This window comes from Symphodus melops, assembly GCF_947650265.1.
Source record: "Symphodus melops genome assembly, chromosome: 2".
NCBI lineage: Eukaryota > Metazoa > Chordata > Actinopteri > Labriformes > Labridae > Symphodus > Symphodus melops.
In genome coordinates, this window is record NC_136692.1 from 27,277,008 (window position 1) to 27,293,629 (window position 16,622).

A 16,622-nucleotide genomic window follows, 5' to 3' on the forward strand; every position below is an offset into this window, starting at 1 on the left:
TTCAATGACAGTGTGAACATTTTTTTATATCTATTTCTTAAAATAGGGATGTCAATCTGGATTTGTCAGGTGAATGTAATATGGCTTGCCAAGATTTTATTCAGGTGCCCCTCCTCCTGTGGTCTCCATCCACTCCCGCTAGAGAGTGTGTCCCTATGTCGGTGTGGTCGTCTTTTCCCTCCTTGCTGCTTGATGTGGTTGTTGGTAATTTCATCGAGACAGGCTTGGAATCTGATTTCATGCTTCCTTATTTACTGTCTATTTTAGTGTTTTAGGCTCTGTAACTTTTACAGTTCAAAATCGAAAGATTGGAATCAACGCACTTTATGCATTTCTGCACTTTTGTATTTGCATTTTGTTCAAATTAATTTTATTTTCATTTTTAAAATGGTTCATTGTACTTCTTATAGTATTTTTATTCTAATCACAGTAATGACCTACAAAAAAAGCCACAAAGTTGTGGTCTTAACTCTTGATTTAAAATCCGGAGTCTGCCCAGTCTCAGAGACTGTTGAGACAAGACCGTGTAAAAATGTTTTTGTTTTGTTTTTTTCTGAGGAGAGACAGACCTGAAGAATTAGCCTCAACTGTGGAGATTAGATATTCACGTGCACTTTATGTGAAAAACTTCAGGGGTATCGATCCGTATTATCATCATCTATCATTATTAAACACTATTTGTCAGTAATTTAATATCTGAGTTGAGTAAATGCTGTTTATAAAGCGCTCTTATAGCTTTGCACTGGGACTACTCGTGTTTTGTGTCGCATCAGCGCCCTCTGCTGGAGTCCCTGCAGACTGCATGGCTGAGTCCCGTGTTGTATGGATCTGTTATCCTAAAAGTTTGTTCTGATTTATAAATAATAATCGATGTGTAGAGTTTGAGTAGTTTTGTATGTGTTCAGATAAAGTATGAAGATCAAATAAAAAGATTTTTAACACACATTTACCGTGTTTGCTGTGCAATTACTGAACATTTTGACCTTAATGTTAAAAACCTTTTTTTCCGAAACTGTTTCGCCGCACTGTACATAATTTCATATTAAAGTCGATAAAACGGTAGATAAATATCAGGTTTTTATCTATAATTCTTTGCTTGTGACCTAAATGAGCACTGACACACACCTCATGCGTGAATGAATGCATTTTCAGGATGAAGTCCCACAGGACTCAAACCTGCGTGTCCCCTCAGAGGCTGAATATCTTCACGGTGAACCTCCAGAGACCGGAGCTACATCACACTACATGTTCTCAGAGAGATCCTCTCAGGGGACGCCCGTCACCATGACAACTCAGCTGTTTGTCCTGAAAACCTGAATGTAAAAAGCTGAAGAAGAGAGTCAGCAACACTGTCCTCCACAGACGCCTTGATCACCCACAATGCATTGCAGTAACAGAATGATGAATAAGACCAATTTCTGCAACCTCTGCAGTAATGAACAAAAAGATCACCTTCTTTAAACGAAATCTTTATTCTGATTTACCTTCAATGATTATAGGCCTGGTGTTTTATTCCATGTTCTATGCTCTTGTTCTTAGTGCTGTGTTTGGTGTTTCAGTTTATGTTCAGTGTTCTGTGCTTATTTCTTATCTCTCCATGTTACTGTATAATTGTTCTACATTTGCTTCCCTGTGCTTCATGCTGTTTATTCTATGTCCTATCTTTCTACATTGTATTTTGTATGTTCTGTGTTACATGGTCAGTATGCTAAAAACCTATGTTCTTTATTTTTAATGGATGTGTTTCATGTGCTCTGAATCTTGGTTCTATATGAATTTTTCTTTGATCAGTTAAGTTTTCTATTGTCTGTTCTTCTATTTATTATCTTCAGTTTCATGTTCTTTAACCAATCTCAACAATCAGTGTGTTTAATGTTCTTAGTTGTGTGTAGTTTTCTTTGTTCTCTGATCTACATTTTAGTTTCTATGTTCTGAGTTGCATGTGATGAGTCTGCATGTCATTTAAATGTTCTATATTTCATGATTATCTTCTTCATGCTTTCATGTTTTAAGTCGACATGATGTGTTCTCTTTTCTGTTATTTAATATCTGTCCTGTGATGCATGACCTGTGTAAAAAAAATAAAAAAATAAATAAAAAATTAACTTGTACTTCCCTCGGGATCAATAAAGTATCTATCCCTCCATCCATCCATCTACGTTCACATCTACTGTACGTCATATTCTATGTTCTCTATCTCATGTGGTCTATTATCTGTTCTATCTATTGTAGTTCATAGCCTGTAACTGTGTTCCATTTAATGTTTGTTCTATGTTCTGTTTTTGGTCTATATTTTGTCATTGGTTCTATGTTGTATATTTTCTTGATTCTAGTCTTCTATGTTTTTCATTCTCGGACCTCTGTCCTGTTTCAGTGTTCCTTATTTTATGTCCCGTGTTCACTGATCCGTTTAGTTTCATGATGCGTCTCGTGTTCTAAAAATTTCATTTTCTATGTTCTGTTTAATGTTCTATGTTCTATATTCTACATCCTGTTTGTTGTATTTTTTTGTGTTTTATGTTCTTAGTCTTGTCATCTATGTCCTATGTGTTTCATGTTGAGTTATTCTCTTCTCTGTTTGGTGATCAATGTCCGAGGCGGCAGTCTGTAGGGACCTGGGTTGGGAACTGGAGGGTCGATGGTTCAAATCCAGATGTAGACCTAAGAGATGTCCACAGCTCTGTTTGTGCTTATGTGAGAATTTCTCTCAGGGATTAGAGAACAAAATAACATTTTTATTTTATTTCCTCAATACTATGTTCTACCTTTATTCCCTGTTTTGTTTTTGTTCCATGTTGTTTTGTGTTATGATGTTTCACATCAAGGTTTCAGGATCTAAGTTGGGCGTCTGTGGCTCAGCGGTCGAGTGTGTTGTCCAATCAGAGGGTTGGTGGTTTGGTCCCAGCTCCATCAGGCCACCTGTTTGTTTGTTTACTGAATGACACAACGACTTTCCGTGTTTCTCTCACTGGTTTTTTATTCGAGTCATAAAGAAAAATATCAGATTAGAACAATAATTGATGATCAGCCGAGTGTGATGTCAGAGTCTGTCTGATCAATCAATCTGATCAATCACAGGGACTCGTGTTTCTTAATAAATATATAATCAGACATAGATATTACAACAAGAGGAAGATTTCTGTCTGTCAACCGAGTTTTTCCTTACAGTATGTACAGGACACGTGTGTGTGTGTGTGTGTGTGTAGGTGTGTGTGTGTGTCTCTCTATCGATACAGGTAATCAGCCTGAATGTTGGCAGCTATCTCGGCCTCCCACTTGTCTCCATTGTTGAGCAGCTTCTCTTTGTTGTAGAGCAACTCCTCGTGAGTCTCAGTGGAGAACTCAAAGTTAGGACCCTGAGAGAGAGAGAGAGAGAGAGAGAAAATCTGATTATAAAATACATAAATGAAAGGGGAACTTTTTTTCAAACCATTAAAGAGAGAACAGAAATAAAGTCAAACTTTGTTTTTCTTCATACTTAGTCTTTCTTTAGCTAAGATGTTGATGTTAGTAAATCATAATCTCAGATTACAGTATAGCCCGTGTAAAGAGATTTGGGATCATTAAATCCTGATTGATCAGTAAATAATTTGTGGAGTGAGGACCTTGGAGAGGTCAGTTCTCTGCTGCCTTTGTCAAAATGTCTCAGACTGTTCAAGGATCAACATAAAGAGCCAACAGTGTTCATCGTTGTGCTTTAATGTCTGCAGGTTCAGTTCAAACTGAACACAAACATCTTCATGGAGAAAGATGTTACTGAAACATCCCAGCCCTGACGTGTGTATGACTTTAAACTGATAAACAGCCTCTCCCCACACACACACACACACACACACACACACACACACACACACACACACACACACACACACACACACACACACACACACACACACACACACACACACACACACACACACACACACACACACACACACACACACACACACACACACACACACACACACACACACACACCTCCACGATGGCGTCCACAGGACACGCCTCCTGGCAGAAGCCGCAGTAGATACATTTGGTCATGTCAATGTCATAACGTGTCGTCCTCCTGCTGCCATCAGCTCGAGTCTCTGCTTCTATGGTGATGGCCTGAACACAACACACACACACACACAAGACACACACAAAAATACAGTAAGAAATGTTTTTTTTATATGATGTTAATGTTTCTTCATGTTGTGTTCAGTTTAAAATAATCAGACACTTGTGTAACCTGTGATCGTGTGTGTGTGTGTGTGTGTGTGTGTGTGTGTGTGTGTGTACCTGGGCAGGGCAGATGGCCTCACACAGCTTGCAGGCGATGCAGCGCTCCTCACCTGAAGGATACCTGGAATGACATCATCACAAACAGGTGACTCATTGAGCGTTAGGACTGTGGAAGATGCAGAAAGTGTAAAGAAAATAATCTGGAACGGTGTTGTTGGAGAGCTGGTGAATAAGATCGTAACCTAAGAGACTCTAACAGCTGAGGTGTGTTTGTTCCACCTGTACGTTCTGTTTCTGTGTTCGACTGCTGAGTGACAAAGACAACTCTGCTGCTGCATACATTTGTTCAGTGTTCTGAGTCTCAACATGAAGCCGTTCTCTTTAAAAACACAGAATCTGCCCCTTGTCTCAACCTGATAAAAACCAACCAATCACAGAGCGAGCTGGACGTGAGTGACAGGTGTCTCAGTTCTTACCTGCGCAGGGCGTGTTCTCCTCTGAAGCGAGGTGACAGAGGTCCTTTCTCAAATGGGTAGTTGATGGTGGCAGGCTCTCTGAACAGGTAACTCATCGTCATCCCCAGACCTGTGAACACAAACGTTACACAAACATCACACAAACGTTACACAATCATCACACAAACGTTACACAACCAATACACAAACGTTACACAATCATCACACAAACGTTACACAACCAATACACAAACGTTACACAATCATCACACAAACGTTACACAACCAATACACAAACGTTACACAATCATCACACAAACGTTACACAATCATCACACAGCGATGACAGAATAAATAATTAGAAAGAAATCTGTCTCAGCAGAGACTCAAACTGCTAACAGAGCCACTACCTGGTGACAGTGATAGTCTAAAGGGAGTTGAGTAACCATGGTGACGGCACACTGAACACTGATTCAGGAAAAGTGAACTTTAAAGAGTTTGAATCCATCCGAGAGCTCAACATGTCCTTCAGTTCATCAGTCAGAGGGACTGAAAGACGACGTGTCCTCAGTCCACGGCATCATCATTAATATTATTATCAATGAGTGTTTACAGAGGGGAGCTTACCTCTGAAGAGCTCGGTCCACAGTAGCGTCTGAGCAGCTCGGTCTGTGATCGACTTCATGTCTGTGGCCATCTCCTGAGCATTCACATACTCTGCACGCACACACACACACACACACACACACACACACACACACACACACACACACGCACAGACACACAATAAAAACCTCTGAAGCACTTAAAATAGATAGATAGATAGATAGATAGATACTTTATTGATCCCGAAGGAAATTCAGCACAAAGTCAATACTTTTTGTCCCAGTCAGGCTTCTATGGTGATCTGTGCAGCGAGAGTGTTACCATGGTGATCTGTGCAGTAATGGTGTTACCATGGTGATCTGTGCAGCGAGAGTGTTACCATGGTGAGCTTTGCAGTAAAGGAGTTACCATGGTGATCTGAACAGTGATGGTAGTAATGTCTGCTTGTGTGTGTGTGTTTGTGTGTGTGTGTACTCACTGAATCCTCCTCTCTGTGTGGAAACACTGAAGGACCTCACCAGATTGTGAGCGACACCAGACGAGCCTAAAGTTCAAACAAAATAATGATTCATATGATCATTACTGTGACATTCACCTGCCAGATGTTACACAGCTACACACTGCTGTGTGTTTATGTGTTACTGTGACAAAGGAGTGCGTGTGTGTGCTGGGATCTCACCTGGTCTGCTCACAGAGTACAACAAACGCAGAGAAGCAGCCATCATCTGTTTGAGCTGAAAACAGACGCACAACCACAGACGGTTTAACTACAGGAGCCATCATCAAACGTTTGAACAGAAAGAGAAAATGGTGTGCATACAAGTAAATGACACAGCTGCAGGACAATAAAGGTCTGAACGACAGAAACCTGCACCCTGTCCAGCTCCTGATGAGCAGCTTCCTGAAGGCTTCACTTTAGGAGCTGAACAGTGTGTGTGTGTGTGTGTGTGTGTATGTGTGTGTGTGTGTGTGTGAGCGAGAGAGAGAGAGAGAGAGAGAGAGAGAGAGAGAGAGAGAGAGAAAGTGAGAGCTGGTGTCGGTGTCAGTACCAGTTCTGGTTCTGCTACAGCCTGGATTACCAGTTTACACACTGTCGCACTGACTGCTCCTGCTCAGGTCTAAAAAGCAGCTTTACATGATGATGAGTTACAGATTTATGTTTCCCTCCTCCTGTTAAAACAGTGTGATTGTCTGCAGGTTGTAATAATAAGTGAGGATGAAGAATAAAGACTTTGAGTCAGGCTCCAGGTGTGTTTGTCAGAGTTGTTGTTACGACATGTAAAGGATCATGTTCATGTCTGAACTCGTACACACGAACACATGGACACACTGATGTTAGCTCGGATAGACTCTGGACTGTCTCGACCTCAGCTTAATGTAGTTTTTTAAAATAATTTTGAGTCCTGTGAGGTGAACAGTGTTAACTCTATAACCTCTGATCTCTCTCTCTCTCAGTGCTAACATTGCTAGCACTGCAAAGCTAACACGGATTTAGCCCTCTAACAGACTAATCACACATTAAACAGTTTGTGGAAGTGTTTCCTTCAACATCTCACCAGTTTAATCTCCTGTTCAGTTTGATATCATTTGTAAAAAGTGAACGCTTAATGCTAAGCTAAGCTAACAGTGACACACTGTCAAGGACTTTTGAACAGAGGTCGTGAGAGGTGAATTAAATGAAACAGATTGAGATGATTTTAAAATGACAGACCATAAATTAGATATCTGCTTCAACACATATACTCGTATTTATCAGATAATGCTTATTATAAAGATTTAAACTCACCGCAGTGTCGCTATTTGGCCTTCTAAACCAGAACAGCGGACGGTTTACGGAGCGGACACCGGAAGTTCTTCTTCTTCGTTGAGTTTTTTTTCTTTTTTTGGTGGTTGACAAACATGTTGGGGCATTAGCGCCACTCACTGGTATGACGTGTATCTTAAACTATTATATATCCTAATTGTGGATATCCTTCTCTTAAAGGTATTTGTTGAATCCCTTTTTGTTGAATAAAAAGAAGGATACATTTAAACTGTGCCTTCTGAATCTGAATCTGAATCCCATAATAAGACAGCTATTCGTCTTTTCTAGAAATGTGTACATAGTAAACTGCGGCGAGACATTTGTAGATTTATTTTAGATAACATAATTGTTTGTCATTTCGAACTTTTTCTGGAAAAAAGAAAGTCTGAGGGAGAAACCAAAAACACATTGTTTTATATTATTAATGTGAGTTTTTACTGTTTGGTAACTTCGTATTTTCAACAATATCTTTACACTGTGTTGTTGTATCATGTGTAAATGTCTACTTTGATTAAAATGTTTTGTTAAAAATCAAAAACAGCATTTACCCTAACCTGACTGTAACACATTACTGTTCTACTAATTATAGCAGAGTTCATACACAACGACTAATTCTTATCAATTTAAGCACATGAAAGTGAACATCATAATCAGTGTGTTGTGGTTATAATTCTGTTAAGAAAACATATCGCTCTGTTTAAATAAAGATTCTTCATGTTGTTGCTGCACTTTAAAGGAACTGATCACCTCATAGAGACAGAAATTCATTTATTTATACATTTATTCAGAGAGAGATATTTTGTCTCTGAAATGTCTCATCACCAATACATCCTGATGTCTCTTGGCACCGTAGAGTAGAAGTACACACACACAGACACACACAGACACACACAGACACACACAGACACACACAGACACACACACAGACACACACACAGACACACTTGTGGCTGAGGTAAATGGGCCGTGTGGATTTTAATTAAAGAGGCTTTTGATGACTATGATCTTTTTCTCTCTCACTCACACACACACACATACACACATACACACACACACACACACACACACACACACACACACACACACACACACACACACACCTGGTTACCTGTTAGACCGAGGACTCTCTGTGACAGTAAGTGAACTCTTTAATGTTAATACATATTATATAATTCTGTTTTTCTGATGAAATCCTGTCAGACTGAGGTCTGTTTGATCGGATCATCCAGGCTGCTGGTCAACAGTTCATCTGGATCCTAAATGAGGAAAGAACCTAAATATACACAGAACACTGTCACGGACTCAACATTAGATTGACTATGTACGCTGAAAATGTTAAACCCCCAGAGTGTCTTGTTTCCATCTATCCCGTTCACTCATCCTTTTTTAAGAGTTAGATGTATATTTAGAGGCTGTATATATATATATATATATATATATATATATATATATATATAAATCTGAAGCTTCACTGTATTTAAAATGTTAATTTGTCCTGTTATTTCACAGTTAATGTCATGTTCTCTCCTTTTGAAGCATCAATCACAGCAGTTGTCTTCATCCCTTTTAAATATTTCATGTCAGAATCAGAAGATATGAACTCACCCAGCCCACAGCTTAGTGTAAAGAGTCAGGAGGTCAGGTGATCACGCCATCGATTACCATCGACTAAATCTGTGTATGTCAAACATCAAAGGTAGTTCAAACATGTTGGAGCCAATCTCAGCTGTCATTGGGTGAGAGGCGGGGTTTACCCTGGACTGATCACCAGTCAACCACGGGGCTGACATACAGAGACAGACACCCAGCTACTATCATATTCACCTACAGTAACTCAGAGTCACCATATAACCTAACTGGCATGTCTTTGGACTGTGGGAGGAAGACGGAGAACCCAGAGAGAACCCATGCATGCACAGGGAGAACTGGCACTTTTTTTGTTTAAATTGTCACATTTTAGTATTTTAGCCGGTACCTGCTGTGTGGGGTTGTCTAATGACTTCTCATACCCCTGGCTGAGAGTCCATCCATTCATCCTTCCATTATCCTGATTGCAAACGCCACACAGAGAGGTCCTGTCTGACGGGGATTCGAACCAGGAACTTCCTCGCTGTGAGGCGTGCAGCCTCTTGTGGTCTAAAGTTTGCTAGTTTACTGGACCCTAGTCAAGGTACGTGATGTGGACACCTGAAATATTGATTGAGCTGCTGTCCTGCCTTGTCAGTGAGTGGCGTGTTGAACGTGACGGTGCAGGCGGAGCGTTGGTGGCCAGAGGCGGAGAAGTGGCTGCTGGTGGCAGTGCTGGGCGTGGAGATGGTAATGGGAGTGCTGGGAAACAGTCTGGTTCTACTGGCTAAAGTCCTGGTGAGTGCAGGTTACATGACAACATGAAGTTAACATGATGATGTCAACACTCTTCCCTTCTTCTTCTGTGTTTTGATTTCAGTGTCGGGGGCGGTTCTGCTGTCGGTACTGGCTTCCTCTCATCAGTCTCACTCTGTCGGACTTTGGTACGACTCAAGACAAGGATCTTCTGTTAACTAACTGGATTATAATCTGGATTATATCTGTGTTGTTCTTAATTATTCTTTTTATTTAAGATGTGCAGCAACACGTTGTTCACTATTCTTATGTTCATCAATGACTCCTGTGATTATGTAGGCTGCTCCGTCCTCATCATCAGTGGCTCCTTCTTCGCCATGCTCACAGGAGGTCAGAGGTCACCGTGGTGTGAGGTTGTCAGTCTTCTGAAGTTCGCTTTCATCTCCTCCTCTATCGGGAGCATAGGTACTCCTCTTTATCACCTCCTCCTCTTCGTCATTTAAAGTCATGATTTAAACTGAATTAATTATATGTACCGGTATTTGTTCTTTAATTTTTAGCCATTTTATGTGTCCAGCGACTGATTGGCCCCGCCTCCACGGGAGGTGCTCTGTTTGCGGTAATGGTGACAGCTTGTTTGGTTTGCTGGGTGACAGGTGTCGTGTTCGGGAGTGTTCCTGTGGTTTACGCTTGGATCAAGTATGGGTCCATCTTTGTCCTCTGTTTGTCTTCATGTCTCTCTCCTCATGTTTCTGTCTTCACTTTGTACTCATGTCTTTCTTTTTTTCTTTGTTCTTGTGTCGGTCCTTGTCTCTTCCTTGTGTCTTCATTTCTTTACCTTGTCTGTTTCTGCCTGTCCTTGTGGCTTCATGTCTCTGTCCCTATTTCTCTGTCTTCAAATGATCATTTCTTTGTTTTCCTCTTTTCCTCTATGTTTCCATGAGTCGCTGCTCTCTGTCGTCCTTCTGTTTGTACTTTGTCTATTAGTTCCTCATTTTTTCATGACATCCCTGTTCTCATGTTTCCTCTGCCTGTCCTCGGCCTCTCTCGTCCTGCAGGTATGACCCTGCAGAGATGCTGTGTGCTGTGTTTTGGGAGAACAGTTACTCGGACATGTTGGTCTACATTTTGTGTGCATTCTCCGTCTGTATCTTTGTCCCCTTCCTCCTCATCTTTACCTGTTCCCTGCTTAGTGCCCTTGGCTGTGGCTTCACCCCCTTCAGGTAAACATCACCTAAGAGGCATTATTCCAAAAAGATAATTATTATCTGACAGGATCATACCTTCAAATCTGAGCAACAATCCAGTTGTGTAAGTGTTGCCTGTCTTTCTTCTCCTTTTGTCTCAGTCATGAAGAGTCAGATCTCTCTGAGGTTACTCCTCTGCTTGTGGCATCCTATATGTTCTGTTACACCCCCTTTATTGTCTCTGAGGTAACACAGCTGCTCCACATAATACATATCTCACACACACACACACACACACACACACACACACACACACACACACACACACACACACACACACTCACTCACTGTCCGTCTCTCTCACGGTTGACCAATCAGCTGATCCTGCTGGGGCGGATGGACCTGTTGCCAGCTCCTGATTGGTTGAGGACGCTGTCATCCGTGATGTCATACCTGGACTGTAGTCTTAATCCCCTGATCTACTGCTCCCACCAGGACTTCAGGGAGGCCTGGCTTGCCCTGCTCTGGACCAATAGGAAGCCTCCATCAGAGCCAGTGCTGACAGCCATCACCAAGCACGAGATGTAAACACAACTCTAAAGTGCAAACTTGTTTGAATAAACATGGGCTCTGATCACATGACTCGAATGTGTTAATATGTTCTAATAAACGTCATGTCAAAGTCTATTCAAAAAGGCACATTTAAAACGATCTCTGGTGCTGTACAGGTTAAAACACAAAACAAAGGGCAATTAAAACACAATAAAAACACATAAATAGGATCATTATAAAATGTGAAAGAGTTAAGCTACTTGTATTCAACAACATGTACGTTTTAAGCTGTGATTTCAAATGTTTAATTGACTGAGTAGTTTTGATGTTCTCAGGTTACACTCACTCCACAAAATGAATGCAGCTGTCTCAAAGGCTCTATCACTTCCTGGTTAGACTCTTGTTACATCCAAGCGCACCTGGTGAGGTGACATTAGTGCTCTGACTGCAGCATGTTTGTGCAACTGTTCAGACAAATAGGAAAGGTGTCATCCCATGTATAAGCTTTCAAAAACAGTTAATAACATCATAAACTAGAACCAGAAGCTGAGAGAAGCTGGTGCAGGATGTGATGAACATGTTGTGAGGATGTTGTCTGTTGCCAGTCAGAAGATGTGCAGCTGCATTCAGGACCAGCTGGAAGCGACAAAGAGACTCAGACGACTGATCTGCACTAACATACACAACATTTTAATAGTTTAAATGAGTTTTACTTCACGTGTAAACTACTCTCTCAAATTCAGAAGGTAATGCTTCACAATCAAGCTCATCTGTCTGTAAGATTCTAACAGACTAAAACACTGTTAATGCCATCCACGAGTTAAGTGACAACATGACTGTAAGAAGAGAAATTACATGGAGCCTATCCTCAAATTTCCCCTGTAAATACGTTTTAAATATTATATGTTCTGTATAATACTTTTTTTTTCAAACCTTAATTCTGCAAATATGACAGTAGCCAAAATACTTTGAATATTTTCTTTCTTGATATTAATAATAATTTGATAAACTGTCATGATAAAAACAACATATCTTTACTTCTTTTTATTAATGTTTAATTCCTTTTGTTTATCTCCGTTTTTGTTAATTTTTCAAAGTAATAGAAGAAAAAACAGGAAAACGTTTTTGTTCTACAAAATAATATTAAAATCAAACAGAATCAGTCAAGATTAATTAGCCTAATTGTTGTTTCTTTTATTAGGCTACTCATCATGCTTTTTATTACGTCCATCCGGGGTTTGTGAGTATTTTAGTTTTGTCTTTGCAGGATCTATGAGGACAAATCCCAGCAGCACCTGAACACACACGTTAAACCCATTTAACTAAGTCAGCAGGACACAGTGATCGACTATTGATTAATGATCAGCTGTCTGTTCTGTCAGTGAAATAATTAAAACAAGGGGAGGGGTAGGGATGAAACCTGCTGCACACTTCGCCCTGTGGGGGGCGCTCCTGCCTTCTCTTGGAAAGTTATTACTTTCTTTTTCCACATCCTGCTTCGCTACTTAACAGGGACTTTTGCTGTGTTTTTCTCTCTTTGTTTTTTTAATCCCCTCCATCAGAATGAGCGTCCCCTCCCTGCAGACAGCTCTCAGCGGACTGTGTCTGCTCTTCTGCGGCCTCGTGAGCTCCGTTTCCGGGGAGAAAGAGTTCGAGAGCCGCTCAGGTTCAGGGATGATCCAGGAGCTCCGGGCTGCCTTCACGGAGCTGACCGAGGAGGGGAGCTCCTACCTGGGCAGGCTGATCGGAGAGCAGACGGTTCAGTCCGTGCAGAAGGTGAGAGAGACGTTTTGAATCAAGTTGAACTCAGTGCAAGTGAGAAACACGTTTTCATAAAGTTTAAGGAGAAACAAAGTGATAGATGTTTCATAAAGTTTAACTTCAGAAGGAGAATCACAAAGTTATGGATGTTAAAAAAAGTTTAATTTGTACCGAAAGTTACACTCGTGAATGATACAGATCCTGGTTCATATATTTAAAGTGAGATCAAGTTTGTAAAACCTCCAACACAAAGAGTATTTCATGAACACTCAGCTCTTTGAGAGAGCACTTTAAGTTTTTTTATGAAAGAGCGTGGGTGACGTCATTTCCTGCTTTCGTTTGTAACACAGCCTGATGAGATCTCTACCTTATTTATCCAACAGCTTAAATGTCTGTCTTTTATCACACAGCAGATATAAAGAATGATTCCTAATTTAATCTCTTCTAGATTATTTGAACTATTAAAATGACTTTAAAGAGGGCATATTATTCCAAACAGTCCCCTGTGCTCTAAATGAAACATCTGTGCCGTGCTTTGGTCAAAATATGACATGAATGATGCACCAGAAGAGTTTTGTGACCCTGTAGAAACCAGCTCTCTAAGAACACTCTGTTTCGGTGTGTGTGTCTCTTTAAATACAATGACCCCCTGTTAGTTTTCCATTGTAATGTTTTCCATATTGTCATAAAAATACATACAGAAAGTAGTAGGTCGACATCACTCGTTCACTAACGAGAATAAAAAAAGGCAAACCCCCACAAAAGTTTTGCTCCATGGGGGTGGAGTCCATGGGTGGAGATACCAGGGGAGGGGAGATTATTTTTTGTAAGCAGAATCCCACTGTGATGTCACAAAGAGAGCAAACATGAAACAGAGCATTTTTCTTTGTGTTGTCAGATTTATGCAGACCACAAACAAAGGACTGGATGGGTTTATTTTGTATTTTGTGCAAAGGGTAGTCACTCAGGTTACCCAAATAAACGTTCAGACTATGTCCCCCTTATTAAGTTTACAAAGTTTCTGAGTTGTTGTAGTCTGCAGCTGTTAAACAGGCTCTCTTCAACAACACAGACAGGAGCTGCTGTTCTCCTGCTGCATGAACCAGTTAGTTAGTTAGTATGCTCGTGTCCTTTTTGGTTTGAGAGATCCTATGTTGGATCTGAACTAAACATTTCAAACATGTACGATTCACGACCAGTTGGTGGATGATTAACTCCTGTGAGGTTACAAAAAGATCCATCTCAGTAAGGAACCCCTTCTGTCATGTAATGTCAGACAATCTGAGGCTATGCAGGACAAGAACAACAACTTTTAGTGGACACACTTTGATCGGTCGACGATCATGTTGCAGACATTTCAGCCTGTTTCACTGCTGCGGGATGAATACATGAATCTTTTGGAGACATTATTTTGTACCTCATTAAAGGGATACTTCACCCATTTACATGAAGCTGTGTATCATTAGAAACATGGTAGTAGTGTTGAATGGTTGTGAGACCAGCCCTCATTTTGCCCTGAGACGAGAAAAATGTGCTTTTCTTTGCCTGGAAGTTTTCTTCATGTGATGCAATATGCGTCATATTGCATACACAGCTTCATGCAAATGGGTGAAGTATCCCTTTAATGAACTACCCAAAGAATTAAAAGTATTTAAATAGATTTATGGGATTAAAAGTTATGAATGCATGTTTGTAATATGATAGTTCAAAACAAGATGACTTGAGCCCTGAATGTATGTAAATGAATATAAGATATAAATAAATACCTGTTTACTCATGTAACCCCACTCGCTCTGCTCCAGGCGTTCTCTCAGGTTCTGGCTGTGATAGCACGAAGTTTTGCTGACGGTCTTAACATTCTCCTGAAGTATGTGTCACACCTGCTGCAGGCTGCTGGACTGACAGGTAAACACCAGACGACCTGATAGGACAGTGTGAACTCTTAAAGGGACAGTGCTGTGTTTTTGTAGTGTGGTAGTTTTGAGAAACTGATCAATAAGTACAGAACATAACTCCTTTCTTCTTCCTCGTCCATCTGTCTCCTTAGTGAACCTTTCTGTCGACACGGTGACTCCTGACGGTGTTATCTTTGTGGCTCAGTGGGTTCTCCTGGCTCTCGTTGGCTACTGGCTGCTGTCCCTTGCTCTCCGATTGGTCGCTTCCACTCTAAGGCGGACTCTGTGGCTGCTGAAAGTGTGCTTCGCTCTGGGCGGTTTCGGACTCATCCTCAGCGACCGCAGCGCGAGCTCAGACACCACTGCTATCCGATTGGCTGTGCTGGTGTTTGTCTGCGTGCTATTGGGCGTGGGGAGTGGGTGTGGCTCTGGGGCGGAGGAAAAGACTGCTCACCTGGAGCAGCAGGTGAGGATCCTGGAGAGGAGGCTGAGAGAGATGGAGAGGTGGAGCAGGACAGAGGAGTGATGCGAGGCGGGGAGCAGCAAAACGTTCTGAGAACTCTGAAGTCGGATTTAAACTTTGTAAAACTGAATAAAAATGTTATCTGCATGTTTGGTTTGTAAACATGAGTTTGATAAAAACCTCCACACTGACCGTCCTTGTTTACATGAAGATGCATGATGGTAAAATCTAAGATGTGGTTAGTTAGTATAACTCAGCATACGAGAAACTGTCTGTCAGACCCCCCCCCATTAATTAATAGAAAATGGAATATGTAAACTTCTTGTTTGCTTTAATCCATCCTTCAACTTTTACAGAAATATTTATTGGGATTTATAGATAGTGAAAGTAAAAATAAAATATATATATAAATAAAATATTAGCAATAAAATCTCCATGAGCTGATGGATGTTTTAGGTAAGAGACGGTCAAACAGGTACGAGAACACCTGGACGTATCAAAGAGTGCGACTCATCTGTTTCTAATCTTTGAACATGTTTGAGTGGAGCCTTTTATACTTATGATTTATTATATCAAGGTCAAAGTGAGGTCAAGTCTGCTCTGATTGGACGATGACCTCAAGGAAAAATATTTCATCATTTTGTTAACTCTGTTTAATCATGAATTTTCCTCTTTTTTACATCCAAACTTGATTTCAGATCTCACTCTCATTTATTTTTGTCATTTGATGGTTGAAGTGTTTCTATGTTATATTCATCCTTTCAGGTATAAATCATAAAATAAAACAGCCGTGTGTGTTTGAATCTTTGTTAACTCTCGTTCTAAAATCAAAAGCTTGATCCACAGCCAACAGGACTTGGTTGAAGACATTTCACCTCTCCTTCGAAAGGTTTCTTGGCTTCCAGTTTAAGATGACCCGGATGATGACGGACCTACACGGACATCATCCATAAATGCTTTTTTTCTTCTTCTAAACTTTCACATCAGAAAAAAAAAAAAGTATTTCCATTGTTTTTATTTGAATGTTGAGGTTTAAGCGATGTTATAATAAAATGTTAAAAGTATGTGATTCCATGTTTGTTCTGATTAAACTCTTTACTGTTTGAGTCTTTTTGTTCGGATGAGTCTTGGTAAATTTTACCCAGAATTCCTAGCTGCTCTGGTCCTCCGTTACCTTTAAAGTCAAAGGTTGATTTCATTTTTAATGAGTTTTATTTTTTAGATACTTTGTTCTCTGAATTATTCAGTTTGAGTTATACCCGATGTCTTTGAGTTTAAACAAAAGCATTTTTAGATTATTAATCATTGGTTCATCTTCATGACATGTAATTATTAACATAATACCATGTTTAT

General features: G+C 40.4%; 3 protein-coding genes across 4 annotated transcripts; 2 read left to right on the top strand and 1 right to left on the bottom strand.

Annotated features, from left to right (window-relative positions):
• Positions 1-2,957: 2,957 nt before the first annotated feature.
• On the bottom strand, positions 2,958-7,190 carry ndufs8a (NADH:ubiquinone oxidoreductase core subunit S8a). The gene is made up of 8 exons (XM_079338125.1): positions 7,072-7,190; positions 5,965-6,019; positions 5,764-5,829; positions 5,307-5,396; positions 4,701-4,809; positions 4,282-4,345; positions 3,979-4,107; positions 2,958-3,356 (listed from the first exon to the last, which is right to left on the bottom strand). Exons 2-8 carry the CDS (start codon positions 6,008-6,010, stop codon positions 3,225-3,227), a joined length of 636 nt encoding a protein of 211 aa, XP_079194251.1. The 5' UTR covers positions 6,011-6,019; positions 7,072-7,190; the 3' UTR covers positions 2,958-3,224.
• A 1,695-nt stretch (positions 7,191-8,885) lies between these two features.
• On the top strand, positions 8,886-11,186 carry LOC306820567 (uncharacterized protein; the record flags this gene model as incomplete). The annotated part of the gene is made up of 7 exons (XM_079338447.1): positions 8,886-9,453; positions 9,536-9,599; positions 9,751-9,876; positions 10,068-10,110; positions 10,470-10,634; positions 10,760-10,844; positions 10,977-11,186. Exons 1-7 carry the CDS (start codon positions 9,403-9,405, stop codon positions 11,184-11,186), a joined length of 744 nt encoding a protein of 247 aa, XP_079194573.1. The 5' UTR covers positions 8,886-9,402.
• Positions 11,187-12,555: 1,369 nt separating this feature from the next.
• On the top strand, positions 12,556-16,375 carry tmem109 (transmembrane protein 109). 2 transcript variants are annotated; one of them, XM_079337423.1, is made up of 4 exons: positions 12,558-12,675; positions 12,739-12,926; positions 14,714-14,816; positions 14,959-16,375. In XM_079337423.1, the coding sequence occupies exons 2-4, from the start codon at positions 12,825-12,827 to the stop codon at positions 15,330-15,332; spliced, it is 579 nt and encodes a 192-aa protein (XP_079193549.1). In that variant the 5' UTR covers positions 12,558-12,675; positions 12,739-12,824; the 3' UTR covers positions 15,333-16,375. The 2 variants fall into 2 exon arrangements, with proteins under 2 accessions (XP_079193548.1, XP_079193549.1); XM_079337422.1 differs by having other exon boundaries at positions 12,556-12,926.
• Positions 16,376-16,622: the final 247 nt, after the last annotated feature.

Bases quoted from the DNA above. Each gene is read 5' to 3' on its own strand.
- ndufs8a (XM_079338125.1), bottom strand. From the start codon at position 6,010: ATGATGGCTGCTTCTCTGCGTTTGTTGTACTCTGTGAGCAGACCAG. The intron at 5,830-5,964 runs GTGAGATCCCAG...TTTGAACTTTAG, and splicing joins GTACTCTGTGAGCAGACCAG to GCTCGTCTGGTGTCGCTCAC. The intron at 4,346-4,700 runs GTAAGAACTGAG...ATGTCATTCCAG, and splicing joins GGAGAACACGCCCTGCGCAG to GTATCCTTCAGGTGAGGAGC.
- tmem109 (XM_079337422.1), top strand. From the start codon at position 12,714: ATGAGCGTCCCCTCCCTGCAGACAGCTCTCAGCGGACTGTGTCTGCTC. The intron at 12,927-14,713 runs GTGAGAGAGACG...GCTCTGCTCCAG, and splicing joins CGGTTCAGTCCGTGCAGAAG to GCGTTCTCTCAGGTTCTGGC. The intron at 14,817-14,958 runs GTAAACACCAGA...CTGTCTCCTTAG, and splicing joins GCAGGCTGCTGGACTGACAG to TGAACCTTTCTGTCGACACG.